This window comes from Portunus trituberculatus, chromosome 49 (assembly GCF_017591435.1).
Source record: "Portunus trituberculatus isolate SZX2019 chromosome 49, ASM1759143v1, whole genome shotgun sequence".
Taxonomy (NCBI): Eukaryota; Metazoa; Arthropoda; class Malacostraca; order Decapoda; family Portunidae; genus Portunus; species Portunus trituberculatus.
In genome coordinates this window covers 19,570,709-19,585,708 of record NC_059303.1, presented here as the reverse complement: position 1 = coordinate 19,585,708, position 15,000 = coordinate 19,570,709, and the positions used below count along the sequence as shown (strand labels likewise).

The window sequence follows — 15,000 nt, the reverse complement described above, 5'->3', positions numbered from 1 at the left end:
GAGAGAGAGAGAGAGAGAGAGAGAGAGAGAGAGAGAGAGAGAGAGAGAGAGAGAGAGAGAGAGAGAATGTGCAAGTCAAGGTGAGGGGAGCGTGCAGGTGTCGGGGTCATGTGAGTTCATGCAGGCAGAGAGAGAGGCCCAGTGGTGCCCGCGGCGGGCGGCGGGCTAGAAGGAGCTTCTCGGAAGAACACCCATGTGCCGCGGCGCTCCGCACGTTCCATGTGTGCTAGGTCGTGGTGATGCCGCCTGCTGCTGTGGCCGGTGAGTCACGAGCGCATATTTGCACACGAGGATAGGAGAAGCCGGGATGAGAAGTGGAGGATGGGGGAGGGGGCGCCTTGTTGCCATGTAGCCGTGGCCGGTGTGGTGTGTACGTGAATTAGGATGTACGTGAGTCACCGTGAAGGTGACTCCCACCATCATGCCTCATGTACGATGCCGTCGCTCACCAGCCTACACACGTAATACTGTACAGCGGCCACTGCCTAGACACGCTGTAGCCTGCCTTCACCTCGCCCGCCACCTCACCACCAGCAATGGTGAGCTGCTCACCACCACCACCAATGACAGCAACAACTCTGGCAACGACGACGACAACACCACCGATTCCTCCACCACCACCACCACCACCACCACCACCCGCGCCGGCCCGGCAGACTGCTTGGCGCCGGCACAGGCTCCCCCATCCCCTCCACCTGCACGCGACGGCTGACGAAACTCACCCTTGGAGCGGCGCTGCGTAATGGCCACAGCCACCACTGCTGTGCTGCCGCTCCTGCTGACGTGGAGCCTCACACCCCGAGGCAGCCCTCACAGCCACCACGGAGGTAATGGACGGCTGCTGGTGATGCCATTACAGCCCGGGTGGCTACAGGTGCAGCGCCCCGCCCCTCCCCGCCCCGCAGGACATCCTGGCCGCCGACGGGGTGAAGGACCCGCCGACAGGTTTTTGCCCTGCGCTCTCTCCTCCTCCTCCTCCTCCTCCTCCTCCTCCTCCTCCTCCTCCTCCTACACCACCACCACCACCACCACCACCACCACCACCACCACCACCACCACCACCACCTCCTCCTCCTCCTCCTCCTCCTACACCACCACCACCCTTCCTCACAACCATCACTGCCAGCCTCACCTATTCCTGCCCCACCACTCAACGTCCATTCACCCCACCATCCTTCTACCCTCAACCAATACCCTGCCCCACGTACCCACCACAGCACCCACTTGTCTCAATCACGACCCATAAGCAACACACACACACACACACACACACACACACACACACACACACACACACACACACACACAGACAGACACACACACACACAGCCTTTGTCTTGAGGTGTTCAATCAATAACGAGTGACCTTCCTCTCCTTCTCTTCTAATGATGCTACAGTCAACTTCAAAATATCTCACCTTACCCTGATGTTTGTTTTCATTATTAACAAAGACCAGTGCGATGACCAGCCTGTAGTAGTAGTAGTAGTAGTAGTAGTAGTAGTAGTAGTAGTAGTAGTAGTAGTGGTGGTGGTGGTGGTGGTGGTGGTGGTGGTGGTGGTGGTGGTGGTGGTGGTGGTGGTGTAGTAGTAGTAGTAGTAGTAGTAGTAGTGGTGGTGGTAGTAGTAGTAGTAGTAGTAGTAGTAGTAGTAGTAGTAGTAGTAGTAGTAGTAGTAGTAGTAGTAGTAGTAGTAGTAGTAGTAGTAGTAGTAGTAGTAGTTGACATCTAAAACACACACACACACACACACACACACACACACACACACACACACACACACACACACACACACACACACCGCGTGGTGTAGTGGTTAGCACGCTCGACTCACAATCGAGAGGGCCGGGTTCGAGTCACGGTAAGCGGCGAGGCAAATGGGCAAGCCTCTTAATGTGTGGCCCCTGTTCACCTAGCAGTAAATAGGTACGGGATGTAACTCGAGGGGTTGTGGCCTCGCTTTCCCGGTGTGTGGAGTGTGTTGTGGTCTCAGTCCTACCCGAAGATCGGTCTATGAGCTCTGAGCTCGCTCCGTAATGGGGAAGACTGGCAAGGTGACCAGGAGACGACCGTGGTGAATTACACTCAGCAGGCTCAGCTACCCACAATTAGGCACAGAATAATTAAAACACAACAAAACCGAACAAAAACTCGTCCATTACTCACCGCCCGCCAGGCGCCAGCTGACCCAAGGCTGGTATTACTGATACCGCACGTGTCATTATCACTTCATCACTACTGCTGTTATTATTACCATCTTTATCTCTCTCTCTCTCTCTCTCTCTCTCTCTCTCTCTCTCTCTCTCTCTCGTGTTCAATCTGTAATGCTTGTCTATTGGTATCTCCTTCTCCTTCTCTTATCTCTTTCTGTCTCTGTTTTTCGTTTTCCTGTCTTTCCTGTCTGTCTCCCTATTTGTCTCAGTCTCATTGTCCTGTCTCTATGCCTACCTGTCTGTTTGTCTCTATCTCTTTTGTATCTCTATCCGTCTAGCTGTTTCCGTCTCTGTCTTCCTGTTTCTTTCGGTCTGTCTTACTGTCTCTGTTTGTCTCTGTGTATTCCTATCTTTGTCTATGTATTTTCCTGACTATATCTCTGTGTCTTTGTGTCCCTGTCTCTCTGTCTCTATTTCTGTATCTTCCTGTCCATCTCTGTCTCTCTCCTCTGTCTCTGTCCCTTGCCTAGAAATGCTACCTGCTTCAGAAAGGCTAACCAGTATTTATCTTGAACACCCTGCACTACAACACAAAGCACGTACATATATACCAGTCTTAAATTAATGTTTCAAATGTCTTTGCCTGTCTCTGTGCGCCCCAGCCTCTTAACACGAAGGTGACCGTGATCCCTTAGGCGGCGCCCGTGACCTTCTGCAGCTTCCCCAAGGACCAATGTGTCGCCCGCTGCCAATTAGAATGGACAGGTGGGCGGGGTGGGCGGGATGTGGAGGATTGGGTGGACTGGACGCTGGCTAACCGGTTCACAAGCTTACACATCCACTCACTCGAAACCCAGCACGCTACTCACTATGCACCGGTGAACTTGTTGAGGTGAAGGAGGCTTTTGGGGCTTAGATGGGGCTGAGATGGGGCTGAACTGGGGTCTAGGGAGGTAAGAAGCTGCTTAGGGCTTAGAATTGGGGGTTTGAATGAGTGAAGGTCTGCTCTAAGGTAAGAATCTATGAGGAACTAATGGTCATGGTCTCAGAAGGCAAGAAGGGACTGATTTGGGGTCTAGAAAAGTAAGGAGCTGTACAGGGCTTAGAGTTGGGGTTTGAATGAGTGAGGGTCTATTTTGAGGAATTAATGATCGTGGTCTGAGGCAAGAAGGAACTGTCAAGATGGGATTAAGACGGGTAATATATTCAGGACTGGGCAAGGTGAGGGATTGGAGGCTGATGGGATGGGGTCTGGGCAAGGTAAGGGGTTGGAGGCTGATGGGATGGGGTCTGGGCAAGGTAAGGGATTGGAAGCTGATGGGATGGGGTCTAGGTGGGTAAGTGGGCTTATAGAATGTAAGAAGGACTGCTGGAATGAATGGACTTGGGTCTGGGAGGGGCTTGGATTTTGTGGGCTTATGGCTTGTGGATATGGGATAAAGGGCTGACTCTGGATGAAAGGGTCTTTGTATCTCTCTCTCTCTCTCTCTCTCTCTCTCTCTCTCTCTCTCTCTCTCTCTCGCCGGCACAGGTCCTCAAGGTACGTTTCACAATGAGGCTTTGCGGTAAACAGCTTGCTCACCTTTTACCTGAGCGAGACCAATTAGCGAGCCAGCCGTGCATGGGAGCCGCGGACACACTACCACTCACCCACCCACCCACCCACCGGTCGACCTCGGTGTGTGTGTGTGTGTGTGTGTGTGTGTGTGTGTGTGTGTGTGTTCCGTTGTCATTTCATTATTTCGACAAATCTGTCACGAAAATTGATGTAAAATATAACGAAAGGCAGAATGTGAAGAAGACGGATGATGATGATGATGATGATGATGATGATGATGATGATGATGATGATGATGATGATGATGATGATGATGATGATGATGATGATGATGATGATGATGATGGTGGTGATGATGATGATGATGATGATGATGATGATGATGATGATGATGATGATGATGATGATGATGGTGGTGATGATTATGATGATGATGATGATGATGATGATGATGAAAATGATGATGGTGATGATGATGATGATGATGATGATGGTGATGATGATGATGATGATGACAACGACGACGACGACGACGACGACGATAACAACAGGAACAACAACAAAAACAACAACAAATATCGATGAAAGATTAGAGAGAGAGAGAGAGAGAGAGAGAGAGAGAGAGAGAGAGAGAGAGAGAGAGAGATTATCTCATCAAAGGCAATGGTTACAATATGCAAACGCAAATACGCACACTAAATATCATATATTATTACTACCTACACTCTAAAAAACGTCTCTCTCTCTCTCTCTCTCTCTCTCTCTCTCTCTCTCTCTCTCACCATCCCCACCCCGTGCCAGGCTGTCCCGCACTGCTTCCCTGCCGGTCATCGCATCGCCAAGGCGCGATCAACTTAACACCCCCCAAGGATCCTTGAATAACCTGCCCGCCTTTCACACTCACCCACCCTCTCCTCGCCTCGGCTCTCCTCGCCGCTGACTCGTGCCCCGCCACAACCTTCGCGTCCATAACGATAACAGTAACTACAACTATAATGGGTGGCAGTGCAGGTCCTAATACTCCAGTGAGTGAGTTCCCAGCCCCCCGCCACCACCCAGGACACCTCCACCGTCCTGTGTCAACCTATCACCCCTATAGCTTCAGTGCAGCACTCCAGAGCCATCCTTGTTAGGGCCGCAGAGGTGTGCCGGCGTGCCATGGCGAGAGCTTCAGCTCTTGTATAACGCACCGTCGAGAAAGACTGCCGCTGTCACCACACCTCTATACTCAATGACCCAGGAATTCAGAAACAAGCAGCAAGTACAGCCCGCGTCTTCTGACACCCGCCAGGTGGGCATGGCGGGGCGTGGTGGGCTGGCGGGCGGACGTGCCGCGGCAGGGGTGGCAACAGGCGCTCCTCGAGGCGAGTCTCACTGTCCCACTGCGCGGGGAGCGTTGACAAGCAGAGGACAGGATCATGTGACAGCAGACCGGTGCTGCCATGGTGACTACTGCCTTGTTCCTCAGGGAGACACTGGTACACACACACACACACACACACACACACACACACACACACACACACACACACACACACACACACACACAGAGTTCCATACAACCTACACCGGTGGCAGTCAGCACGGTGCACGGTGAACGGTGCACGGTGCAGCCCTGCGTTTATGAATTTTTCAAAATGGTAATTGAAAACAATGGGCCACCTGGCTATGATCTGTCTACTCTAAACTGGCTCCTGGGTGTCAGTCTGAATGGTGTCACAGAGGAATGCATGATTGTCAGATCTTGAGGAAAACGGTAAGCTATCCTTGTGTTAATCGACAGAAAATAAGTATTATTCACATAAAATCAATTATATCATCAATAAGGTATAATAGGTTTTGAACTCAGGAGTCACTTAGGAGTAGACAAACTATAGTGTGTGTAAGAGTGCATAACAGGAAAAGATGTTTCATGAAGAACTTAATCTAAATTGAGATTAAATATTACAACTTGTGTATATTGTATTATTATATTATGTTCAGCCGCAATTCGCGACTCACAGGTTTGAGATGTCGCGTTTTGTTTCACTATACAATTACTTAAGAATGAGTAGTTACTTTCCATGTTAATAATAGAGATCTAGTACGTACCTTCATTTCTATATTTTCAGTCTTGAAAATAGAGAAAATGTGAAATATGCATGCAATATTTTGCAATTAACCGTCGTGGCGCGAGAGTATATGAATTTCACAGAAGCTCCGGGAAAGGTGCATGACCTTAGGAAAGGTTGGGCACCACCGGCCTATATGACCCCGGCCAGTGAGCCGCACCGCCCGCCACTGCTGCCTCCACACACCGCACAGCGGCCACCACCACAGGCCCACAGCTGCTGCTTGCCGTGAGGAAGGTTGCCACACCGATCTGCCTATGATGCCCTTGTGCTGCCTGGGACACAGCAGGGCTGTAGAATTCCTTCCCTTCCACCTGAGCCTGTATTCCAGGAAGTCCCCCAGCGTCCCGCAGGCCCCAGAGGTCGGTCGTTAGCCCTCTGCCATAACCGGGCGGGCCGGCGCGCCTCCTGTCCTGCACTACACACCGGCCTGGTAAAACAGAATGTTTGCATTGTCTCCACAAATACCCGGGGGCTGGCACGCTGCTTACGTCAGGCACGATCAGGGCGGCAGGGCGGCCACGCTATCGGTGACGGTGACCCGGCTTGTCCAGCACTGCCGCAGAAAAAAACGCAGCCAAGAGTCCGCGGCAAGATGGAGTGAATTGTATCTTGCGACAAGGTGCGGCGCCACAATGGGAGGACAGACAGGTGTGGCGGCGCGGCACCGCCGGCAACACGTCCACGCCGCCACTAACAACCGCCAGGCAGGCCGGTAATTTGCGAACACCATCGTGATCCGACACATTCCTGAAAGGACGAACGCAAGATAAGGCGTCCCCACATTGTTCCGGCGTCCAGGGAGGAAGTGTGCGCTTTACATAACCCGTGAGTGAGTGACGCGCCACAACTCCTGTCCGCCGCCCACCAAATCGCATCAACAGCAGCAACAACAGCAACAACAGCAGCACCACTACCACCACCATCACGCCTGACCCGTACACGTGTCCGTGTTCGTCCCGCTGTTGCTGCTGCTGCTGCTGCTGCTGCTGCTGTTGCTGTTGCTGCTGCTGCTGCTGTTGCTGGTGGTGGGCCGTGCATGCTTGAGTAACGGGCTGCGCTTCTCAATGCTGCCAGACCAAATCAAAAGATGATCTCCTCCACTCTGAAGGGACACAAGAGGACGCTGACTCGCCCAATAAAACACCGGCGACTTACTTTACAGGCCTCTAAAAATAAACCATCGGCAAGAAAAAAAAAAAAAAAAAAGCCGTACCCAAGACAGGCTAAAGGCTTGGCCGGGTTGAGAGACCACCACCAAGACCCTGCGGCGGGAGGCGGTCGTGTGTGTGTGTGTGTGTGTGTGTGTGTGTGTGTGTGTGTGTGTGTGTGTGTGTGTGTGTGTGTGTGTGTGTGTGTGTGTGTGTGGCGGGATGACGACAGGCGGGCACGGGTGCACGGTGACGCACACGCGGCCTGAGATCCCTCCACAATGAGTCCCTTGTCTCAGCTGATAAGGATTCTTCAACCTCTGAGTCAGCTCGGGAACAGCCGGGCGACGGGGCGGGCAGGGCAGGGCAGGGCAGGGCAGGGCAGGCTTGGGCGGAGACACAAGCCAACAGTACATGCCGCTGTGGTCGCCTCAGACGCGGAGGTGCCTGCCATTCCCCGCGCCTGGAGGGGAAAGACCCGCAACGGAGATAAAAAGCTGGGGCGAGTGAACGGCAGGACCCGGACGAGTAGTACGTGACTCGTCCCTGTAGCCTTGACGCGCCCCACTCCGCTACTCGTTCGATGCAAATGTTGGTTTTTAAGTCTTTTCATGATTCCAGCGATAGTTTTGCAAGTGAAAAGGAAAAGTAAGAGGAATATTGCGTGACTACTCTTGCATTCTTAGTAAGCCTCGTGCCTTCACTCTCCCACTCCTTGGCTGCAGTGAAGGTGTTGTCATGATTCCTCTGACAGTTTCACAATGACTCTGAACCATTAATAAAACACAACCGTAAGAAACCAGTTACTTTTTTTTTTCTAGTGTGGAAGAAGGGGGGTGGTAGCGGCAGGGAGAGAAGTACCGGAGATTATCATGGACATAGTGATAATCTAATAATGCAAAACCGCACACGAGCAATCAAATCATGGAGACTACAGGGGGCTTTGAAACACTTTTCCATAATCCCAGTGATGGTTCAACAAAAACTGTACCATCAAGGCAAAGAATTCCACATGACTCTAAAGACGTTATTAGGGATTTCAAGTGTCTTTTCATAATTCCAGCGACATTTTTACAATGCTTAATTTCCATCAACGTAAATCACCAATATGAAACCTAAAAGAAGCTAGACTCTCGCCCCATCTGTAGAAAAACACCAATAAAAACTGACAAACCATCCCCGCGGCCTAATGGAGTACTAGTGATGATGGAACAAAGCGTCTGCTGCTGAAGGGAGGCGTGTGTCGGCCACCACGTGACCCTCAATGACTGATGCCCCGCCGCTCACTCAGACCGCCCCGCCACCGCCACCGTGAAGGGCTCAGTGAACGCCCTCCTTTCCCATGTCCCCGGGGAATGTCCAGCCAGCCACCCAGCCAGCTTCTGCTATGGAGGTCAACATACTAGGGCGATGACACACACACACACACACACACACACACACACACACACACACACACACACACACACACACACACACACACACACACACACACACACAGGTTCGACAGGCTATAGCTTTGTATGTTTATTTTATATTCATGTGCATATTTCTTAAAAGTGTTGTAATAGCAATAAAATTTACTTACATACTCTCTCTCTCTCTCTCTCTCTCTCTCTCTCTCTCTCTCTCTCTCTCTCTCTCTCTCTCTCTCTCTCTCTCTCTCTCTCTCTCTCTCTCTCTCTCTCTCTCTCTCTCTCTCTTTTCCCAAATATAAATACAAAAACAGAATACTTGATACAGAACACGGAATACGAGAGAGGTAAGGAGACCACAACTAAATCGACAAGTCAGGGTACACGCACAGCAGGAGCTACACGAGTATACCCTCTGGCCTCTGTATGCTTGAACTAGACATCTTACCCTTGCATTCACACACACACACACACACACACACACACACACACACACACACACACACACACACACACTGCTGACGGACAGGCGGCTTGAGTACAATGACAAAAAATTTAGTCCCTACAGAATAACACACCAGTTCTTTTCATAACCTATCTTTCTCTCCCTCTTCTCTCACATTTCCTCAACTATAAGAAAAAGAGCGGGAAACTTCGATCTTCCTTCATATTCTCCGAGGAAAAACTTAATGATAAAAAAACACATCAGAGAAGCAACAATAAGCGGCGGGAAGCAAAGCAAGGCAGACTTCCCTCGTTGCTGGCGATGACAACGACTGAGGAGGAGAGGAGAAGAGAAAGTAGAGGCAGGAAGGAAGGAAGGAAGGAAGGAGGGAGAAAGGAATGGGGATGAAAGGGAGAGGGTGGAGGGATGGGTCTGGAAGGGAGGGTACGGCGGGAAAATTGGAGGAGACGAGAGACGAGAGAGAGAGAGAGAGAGAGAGAGAGAGAGAGAGAGAGAGAGAGAGAGAGAGAGAGAGAGAGAGAGAGAGAGAGAGAGAGAGAGAGAGAGAGAGAGAGAGAGAGAGAGAGAGAGAGAGAGAGAGAGAGAGAGAAAGATGACGGAAGAGAGGTTAAGAGAGAAGAGGTTAAGAGGAGAGAGAGAGAGAGAGAGAGAGAGAGAGAGAGAGAGAGAGAGAGAGAGAGAGAGAGAGAGAGAGAGAGAGAGAGAGAGAGAGAGAGAGAGAGAGAGAGAGAGAGAGAGAGAGACCTACCTGATGTTTTACCTGTACCACCTCAATTTTAAGGCTCCAACTTCAGGTAATCTATCTTGGCTCACTTCATTAACCACTGAAGTTGTCATTTCTTTCATTTTACTTATTTATCTATTCTTATCAGTCATTTATCTTTATCTTCCCTTTTCTGCCTATTATTTGTCAGCTCCCCTCTTACATAAAAACAAAGTAAGATTCTGAAAGGCATGTAACTTCACCTCGTCCCTGATCGCTGGTGAAAGTAAAGAAATGTCAACTTAAAATATTCTGACTTGCCTTACATTACTCATTCAATAACCAGTATTAGCTAATTCATCAGATTCTTCAGCACGTCATCTCTCTATCTTGTCTCTCTTCAGGTAAAAGTTAATAATTGTGGACTTGTTATTTTCTACCTCCCCTGATTTCATTTAGTAACTGTTTGTTTGCCATGAGTTCAATTTGTATTCTCCAGCACGTGTCAACTTTTCCCCGTGTCTCTTTACACGTGGAATTAAAGAATGTCAACTTACAATGTTCTGACTTCCTGATCCTTTCTCAATTAGTATTTGATCAACTGGAAGCACAGTCGACTTTCTACTTTGTCCATCATTGCCGATTAATTCTTAACCCCGCTCTATACTAAGACACATTTTTAACTTGATATTTGTGTACGATTAGACCATTTTATTGACATTAGTATGGGTCTATGGCGATCAGATGATTAATGGCCACAGTCTTCACTATTTCAATCCCCCACATGAGTTTCTGAAGCTGCATAAAATCGCCAAATAGTGACCAGAATGAATATGGAAACGCGTCACGGTACTGAAGGGGTTAAGATACTGTAAGCTTACATTTTCTTTACTTATTCAATTACCACCAGTTCACCTGCCAAGATATTCAAGCACTAGTTAACTCTCTACCTTCACTTCTTGTCTATTAATTCGTAAAGTACAGTTATTTACACTCCAATTACACATCCCTTACTTATTCAGTTACCATCACTTCACTCGGTAAGATTCCCAAGCATGCACCGACTTCCTACCTCGTCTGTGTCTGCTAAATAATTCGTAAGGTACTACTAACACTCACAAGCCGTGAAGAATAGCCTCACCTCACCTAACCTCACCTTCACACTAGCCTACCCTCTTTCAAGTTAACCCAACCTTTTAACTTAACCTAACTGAATTTAATCTAGCCCTACCCTAACTCCATTCAAGCTAACCTAATTTCAATGAAATCTTATTCACCTAACCTAACCTCATTCAAAATTAACCTAATTTAAATTTAACCTCACACTCATCAACTTCACCTAATTTCACTTAACTTAAATTTCACGTCACCTAACCGAACTTCACTTCATTCAAGTTGACTTAACCTGACCTAACAACCTCACCTCACCTCACCTCATTCAAGTTGATCTAACCTAACTTAACATTATCTCACCTCATTCAAGCAGACCTAACATAACTTAACTTAACCTCACGTCACCTCACCTCATTCAAGTTGATCTAACCTCACCTCACCTCACCTCACCTCATTCAAGCTGACCTAACCTAACTTATCCTCACTCACCTCACCTCACCTCACTGAACCTCACCTAACCTAACTTTTCACTGCCACATGAAACAATTAGCAGTACCAGAAGTAACATATGAAGTCCTTATAAACATTTGCAAAAACAAAAATAAATAAATAAATAAATAAAAATAATAATAGGTGAAAGAGAATACATTTTGCAATTTCCTCCCAGTTCAAAGATTGGCTGTGGCTGCAGAACAAGTAAAGACGTCTCAGAGTGGTTGACTGGAAAGGTGTATCAAGTGACAGTCAAAGGGTTAAACTTGCAACATGAGCCCTTCTATCCTGTTCATTTAGTATGCCTTCGTAACATCCAGAAGTACTCACCAAATCTTTCCCTTCTCTTCTCTCCTCCTCTCCCTCCTGTCTCTGATCTCAAGGAAAAACAAAGAACAGTTAACTAATAATCAATATGGTCGCCCCTTTCCTGTTCATTTAATATCCCTTAGTAACGTTCTCAAGCACGCACCAACTCTCTCCCTTCTCTTTTCTCCTCCTCTCGTGTCTCTGATCTCGAGTAAAAGCAAAGAATAGTTAACCAGTCTTCAACATGCAATATGCCCCACCCCTCTTTCCTGTTCATTTCGTATCCCTTAGTAACGTTCTCAAGCACGAATCAACTCTCTCCCTTCTCTTTTCTCCTCCTCTCCTGTCTCTGATCTCTAGTAAAAGCAAAGAATAGTTAACATCATCCTCCTCCTCCTCCTCCTCCTTTTCTTTCAACATGCAATATGACTCTCCCCCTTCTTTCCTGTTCATTTAGTATCCCTTAGTAACGTTCTCAAGCACGCATCAACTCTTTCCCTTCTCTTTTCTCCTCCTCTCCTATCTCTGATCTCGAATAAAAACAAAGAAGAAATCCTCCTTCTCTTTTTTTCAACTTGCTACATAACTCCCTTTTTCCTGTTCATTTGGTATTAGTATCCCTATGTAATATTTTCAAACAAGCACCACCAACTCTTTACCTTCTCTTTTCTGATTCTGATCTCAATTAAAAGCAAAGAAGAATTTACCAGTAATAATCCTCCTCCTTCTCTTCTTTCAACTTGCAATGTGGGCCCTTCCCTTCTGTCCTGTTCATTTGGTAAGCCTAAGTAAACATTCTGAAGTACCCATCAACACTTCCCCTTCTCTTCTCTTCTCCTGTCTCTAATCTCAAGCAAAGAGTAGTTAACTAGTAATCCTCCTCCTACTCTTCTTTCAACTCTATCCTGTTTATTCAGTAGCCTACGTAGCATTCTCAAACAAGCATCAACTCTTTCCCTTCTCTTGTCTTCTCCTCTCCTGTCTCTGATCTCAAGTAAAAACAAAGGATAGTTAATCAGTAATCCTCCTCCTCCTCTTCTTTCAACTCGCAAAATGGCCCCCTCTTTTCTGTCAATTTGGTATACGAGTACTACATAACAATCTCTTTCACTTCTCTCTCCTCTTGTTTCTGATCCCACGAAAAAGTAAAGAGTTAACCTGTAATCCTCCTCCTCCTCCTCCTCCTCCTCCTCCTCCTCCTCCTCCTTCTCCTCCTCCTCCTCCTTTTCCTTCTGTTACTCCATCTGGGTCATCTTGTCTTCAGGAATTTGGGGAAAACTTTGTGCTTTCTGCCTCGCTCGTCCTGAAAGCTTTCGACAGGCTGACGTAATCTGTGTGTGTGTGAAAGTTAACTCTCTTCTCGATCCCTTTCCCTCGCTATGTGTTTCTCTGTCTGTCTGTCTGTACGTCTGTGTGTCTGTGTGTCTGTGTCTGTCTCTATCTTCGTCTCTGTATTTTTTGCCAGCGTTTTTGTATCTTTTGCCACTGTTTATCTGTATTATCTCTCTCTCTCTCTCTCTCTCTCTCTCTCTCTCTCTCTCTCTCTCTCTCTCTCTCTCTCCTTTGTATCTTTTGTCTCTATCTTTTTATCGGTATCTTTGTTTATTTCACTAACTTTGCTCATCCATCTCTCTCTCTCTCTCTCTCTCTCTCTCTCTCTCTCTCTCTCTCTCTCTCTCTCTCTCTCTCTCTCTCTCTATGTGTGTGTGCTTGTCTCAATCTTTGTCTCTCTATATCTTTGTCTCTCTATATATATATATCTTAGCCTGTGTCCGTTCGTCCGTCGCCTTCCTGGTCATGCTCCTCTTTCTCCTGTTGGTGCGGTATAAATATAAACTGTCGCTATTGTTGCCATTGTTCCCTGTAAGCCTATTAGCAGCTCGACTTGCCTGGTTTCTGTTTTATCACGCCAACCGTTCCCATTCATCACGGGCCATCTCTCTTTCTCTCTCTCTCTCTCAGTGGTATAATGTGAGGCAGTTCTTCACGGCTTATTAGTAGCTGATCTGTACAAGTCTTCTCTCTCTCTCTCTCTCTCTCTCTCTCTCTCTCTCTCTCTCTCTCTCTCTCTCTCTCTCTCTCCAGTGGCTCTTTGTATTGTTAACTCTCTCTCTCTCTCTCTCTCTCTCTCTCTCTCTCTCTCTCTCTCTCTCTCTCTCTCTGTAAGGCATAAATGGACACTAGGTTCATTAGTTTCTGCTCTCATTGTCTTTATTGATCTCTCTCTCTCTCTCTCTCTCTCTCTCTCTCTCTCTCTCTCTCTCTCTCTCTCTCTCTCTCTCTCTCTCTAAGGCATAAATGGACATTAGGTTTATTAGTTTCTGCTCTCATTGTCTTTATTGATCTCTCTCTCTCTCTCTCTCTCTCTCTCTCTCTCTCTCTCTCTCTCTCTCTCTCTCTCTCTCTCTCTCTCTCTCTCTCTCTCTCTCTGACCCACTCAAACACTGATGACTCGGCATTCCTAAAAACGACACGGAAGAGAAATGCTACAAAAAAAAAGGATTAGAGAAAAAAATAGAGAAAAAAATGCTAATTTCCTTATCAATAATTCCACGCTCCTTCTACTTCCTCCTTCACCCAAAATCAATAGTCTGGTGCGAGTTGATGCTGAAAAGTTCTTATGTAGTCAGAAATCACGGTTGGCGAAGAAATAATGCACTCAAGCTTCGTGTAGGCTTTAAAAGAAGAAAAAATGTAGAAACTGGTTGTCAGATTTACTAGTAAGTTGTAACCCCCCCACTGTGGCGACCCCTTACGCGGACCCAGATTGAATGAAACATAATCCTGTCAAAAGAAATCGCCTATTGTTCCTCACACGTGTCACGATTACTAGTGGAAGGGTTGATAAGAGAGGAACCAGTAGTCTGTAAGGAGAAAAAGTCACGAGAGAGGTCTGGTTAATAGTCAGAGGATTATATATCACAGAAATTACGGGTATAAAGGAGACAGTCACATGAGAGAGAGAGAGAGAGAGAGAGAGAGAGAGAGAGAGAGAGAGAGAGAGAGAGAGAGAGAGAGAGAGAGAGAGAGAGAGAGAGAGAGAGAGAGAGAGAGAGAGAGAGAGAGTGTGTGTCAGGAAAGGTCACCAAGAGCACATATAGATTACTCAAATGCAGCGTCAACACCTGGGCTTCCTCTCAGGTGTGTCAATCAATGACTAACACCGCAGGTACACCACACACGTGCTGGCCCTTACTGGTGATTAAGCAGAAGCACCAGGTGTTGGCAATGTGCGCATGTGGAAAGCTGACTAGTTACGAGAATGGCGAAACGATCACCTGTGCTGGAGATCAGGACACCTGGCTGGCCATCAGGTGAACTTAATCGTATGAACATCAAACAAGTAAGGCTTAAATTGGCTTCTTGAAATCTTCCTTAAGCCCTTGAGTACCATGACGTGTTTCCATACTCATTCTGCTTACTATTTTGGTAATTTTATACGCCTTAAGAAACTCATGTGGGGGATTGTAGTAGTAAAGACCCTGGCTATTAATCTTCTGACCTCCATATACTTTTCTAACGTCAATAAAATG

General features: G+C 47.6%; 1 protein-coding gene across 3 annotated transcripts in view; it reads right to left on the bottom strand.

Annotated features, from left to right (window-relative positions):
* Nucleotides 1–15,000, bottom strand: part of LOC123499235 — a 245,728-nt gene that overhangs the window by 128,856 nt on the left and 101,872 nt on the right. Inside the window, exon 7 of one of the 3 annotated variants that reach the window (XM_045247000.1) lies at nucleotides 5,708–6,568. The exons of the other annotated variants lie outside the window; for them this stretch is intronic. Coding sequence (XP_045102935.1) covers nucleotides 6,567–6,568 — 2 coding nt within the window. The 3' untranslated portion in view covers nucleotides 5,708–6,566. Of the gene's footprint in view, nucleotides 1–5,707; nucleotides 6,569–15,000 lie in introns of those variants that run through there. 3 annotated transcript variants of the gene reach the window in all.